The following is a 3,915-nucleotide window of genomic DNA, read 5'->3' as shown; positions in this document are numbered from 1 at the left end:
ATGTCTAGAGAAAACGAGTGTTTTAGCTCGGGGCGAGACAACTCTCGCTTGAGCTAAAATAGGCACCAAGAGAACTTATTGTTTTCTCGCTTAAGCGAGACAACTCTCGGTTAAGCCACAAATGCCTCTAAAATGGATGTGCCATCGCTTGAGCGAGAGGGCTCCATACAGACATGACTTCTTTTTAAGTTGCCTGAACGATAACTCTCATATATACGAGAGCGTAATGGCATGTTTTCCATCAAGAAGTTGTAAAGGTAAATAACTATATGAAATTCTTGAAAGTAATAAAAGTAAGGAATTGCTTTGTTAAAGGCGAGGCCCGAGGGTGTGATATTATGCCCACACAGCGAGATCGTTTGACCATAAGAGGTTTGGCTACAAGAGTCGTCCAGGATGATTCAACGATGGTTCGTAGTGGTGCTAAGAAGTATTATGTTGTGCCCATGCAGCAAGATCGTCTGACCGTAAGAGGCTTGGCTTGAGAGCCGTCCAGGATAATTCGACGATGGTTCGTAGTGTTGCCGAAATTATTCTCCTTTTCTTTATATGTTAAGATCGGGACCCACTAGAATCATTCCCGATGGGAGATGTCTTAGGATGGGTAGATCGCTAGAAAAGATGGATTAAAAGACATAATTTGCTAATTTCGGATAGGGTGTATATCCATGGTCAAAAATGAAGTAGTGGAGAGGAATATCACAAAATTGGCTCGATGCCTTTTTCTCTTATTCCTCCCTCATATATATATAGTAAATCATCCTTTAATGGGAATCTTTCCCATTTACAACTAATAATTACATGATTATTGCATTTCCTATTTCGTAGTCTGAATATTAGGAAACCTAAATAAATACAATGAATATGCGAATATATGATTTCCTAATTTATATAACTAATAATAGGAAATCAACTATATACATTTATAGCCAATAAGATCAAATGGATTCTGCTGAATCCTTGCCTAACACCCCCCCTCAAATTGATGCGGCTGATCCAGAAGCATCAATTTGCTAATGAGAAACTGGTGACGAGGACGAGGAACAATCTTAGTAAAAATATCTGCTAGCTGAAGTGTAGAGGTCACATGTGGAAGGGAAATGATATGATCATCATAGGCTTCACGGATGGAATGACAATCTACCTCAATGTGCTTAGTACGTTCATGAAAAACGGGATTGGCGACAATTTGAATAGCACTAGTATTGTCAGCAAGGAGAGACGTGGCATTGGGTTGAGGAAAGCCAAGGTCAGCCAAAAGACCACGAAGCCAAATAATTTCAGAACATGCTAGGGACATAGCCCGATATTCAAATTCAGTAGAAGATTTAGAAACTCGTGATTGCTTTTTGCTCTTCCAAGAAATAAGTGTTGGACCTAAGAATATGCACCAGCCAGTGACGGATCAGCGAGTATCTGGGCAACCAGCCCAATCTGCATCACTGTAGCCAAGCAATTGAAGAGAGGAACCGGCTGGGAAAAACAACCCACGATGAGAAGTTCCTTTCAAGTAACGAATGATACGGCGAACAACAGCCAAATGAAGATGGCGAGGTGTGTGCATAAATTGGCTAACTTGCTGGACTGCAAAGGAGATGTCAGGACGAGTAATAGTCAAGTAATTTAGGCTACCTACTAATTGGCGATATAGTAGAGGATTAGGTAGAATGTCACCCTCATCACGGTGATACTTGACATTGACTTCCAAAGGAGTGTCAACAGGATTAGCCATTTGAAGACCAGCCAAAGAAATTAAATCCTCTGTATATTTATGTTGGTGAAGTAAAACACCCTTGGAGTTAGAATGAACCTCGAGGCCCAAAAAGTAGTGTAGGCAACCTAGATCCTTCATCTGAAACGAAGCTTGGAGCTGGCGTTTGAGGTGTTGTATGGAAACATCATCAGAGCCAGTGATGACCATGTCATCAACATAAATAAGTAGAAGAACAATACCAACTTGTGTTTTATGAATAAATAAAGATGAATCATATTGGCTCTGAAGAAAAGAGAAGCCTTGTAGAGTAGACCAAAATTTGTTATACCATGCTCGAGGAGCCTATTTGAGGCCATATAGTGAACAATTCAACTTGCATACGCCTTCAGAAAAGGAAAATAAGCCTGGAGGCGGAGTCATATAAATATCTTCTGTCAAGTCACCATGAAGAAATGCATTCTTCACATCCATTTGATGGAGGGACCATCCATTGGAGGCAGCTATAGTAAGAACAGTTCTTATGGTGGTCATTTTAGCCACTGGTGCAAATGTTTCATCATAATCCACACCAAATTCCTGTTTGTTACCTAAAGCAACCAATCGAGCCTTGTAACGATTGAGAGAGCCATAAGAATTAAGCTTAAATATATCCATTTACAGCTAATGGGTTTGACACCTGGTGGGGATGGAATAATATCCCAAGTATAATTCTCCTGAAGTGCCTATAACTCATCTTGCATGGCTTTTACCCAACACACATCCTTAATAGCTTGCGAATAACACGTAGGAACAGAGATGGTAGATAAAGACGCATTAAGAGAAGTATGAGAAAACCCGTACCTATCCAGGGGATGAGAAATGCGAGTTGACTTTCGAAGTGGTGTAGGATCAGGAGATATGTCAGCATCCTCAGGAGATGGGTCAGTGTCGGGATGTGGCAAAGTGGGTTGGCATCTGACATAAACAATCCCTGGTGTAAAGCGCTCGATAGCACGAGGCACCTCATCAAAGTTAGGAAGAGTAGCCAAAACAAGCGAGCTAGGTGCTTGATCAGGAAAAAAATATTGATCATCAAAGAAAATCACATTCCTTGATGTGCGTATACGATTGGCAGCAACATCATAACACTTGAACCCCTTGTGAATGCTACTATAACCCATAAATGCACACTTAACAGATTGTGGCCCAAGTTTGTGACGTTCAATAGATGGTAAGTGAACAAAGCAGACACAACCGAAGGTGTGAAGATTATCATAAGTAGGCGATATATTATAGAGACGAAAGAAAGGAGAATCAAAGTCAATAACCTGAGAAGGAAGACGATTGATCAAGTAGACAGCAGTAGACAAAGCTTCTACCCAAAATTGAGGGGGAACAGAGCCTTGAAGAAGTAAAGTTCTTGTGATATCAAGCAAGTGCCTATTTTTTCGTTCAACCACGCCATTTTGTAACATGAACGCTGAGAAAGAATTCCTTTTTGCTGCATGTAGTCTTGAAATTCATTAGAAATATATTCGCCACATGAATCAGTTCTCAAAGTCTTAATACATGTTTTAAACTGATTTTCAACATATGCCAAAAATTTCTGGAATGTTGAGAAAACTTCAGATTTAGAACGAAGAAAATATATCCATGTAAATCGACTGTAGTCATCAATATAGGTCACAAAATATTTGTACTTGGCATGAGATATCACTGGAGATATGCCCCAAACATCACTATGAATAATATCAAAACAGTGTGTAGCTCGCTGACCATTAGATGGAAAAGGTAGAATTTCACTAGCATCTTTGTCCATGGCTCTGACCGAGTCAGACCTAGTCAATTTAATAAGTATTGAGTCATTTTAATTTCTATAATAAATGTGTGGGCTAACTTTTGTCCAACACTTAGTTTAATTAATTTAAGCATGTTTGTAATAAATCTGCCCATAAAAATTGACCAGAATAAAATTTGACTCATGAGTAGTTAAAACAAGCCTAAAAGTGTAACCGACACTTTAATACTTATTGGTGCATTAAAGGTGCTTTATGCACATAACTTAGCCGTTGGTAGCCTACCAACTCATCCAAACAGAATCCTATGTTATTTAGTGAGCTCTTCAGCCGCACTTAGCCGTGGGAAATTCATTCCTTGACAAAGGAATCCTATGCCAACATCAAGTGGAACCGAGGAGCATTAACAAGGCATAAAATCAACAT

The 3,915-nt window shown here is 39.6% G+C and overlaps 1 protein-coding gene across 1 annotated transcript; it reads right to left on the bottom strand.

The window, feature by feature from the left end:
- LOC109363566 (uncharacterized mitochondrial protein AtMg00810-like) lies at positions 1,406-2,368 on the bottom strand. The gene is made up of 2 exons (XM_019609826.1): positions 2,096-2,368; positions 1,406-1,996 (listed from the first exon to the last, which is right to left on the bottom strand). The coding sequence occupies exons 1-2, from the start codon at positions 2,366-2,368 to the stop codon at positions 1,406-1,408; spliced, it is 864 nt and encodes a 287-aa protein (XP_019465371.1).

The sequence above is a fragment of the Lupinus angustifolius genome, chromosome LG13, assembly GCF_001865875.1.
Source record: "Lupinus angustifolius cultivar Tanjil chromosome LG13, LupAngTanjil_v1.0, whole genome shotgun sequence".
Classification (NCBI taxonomy): Eukaryota; Viridiplantae; Streptophyta; class Magnoliopsida; order Fabales; family Fabaceae; genus Lupinus; species Lupinus angustifolius.
This window is presented reverse-complemented; position numbering and strand designations above follow the sequence as displayed.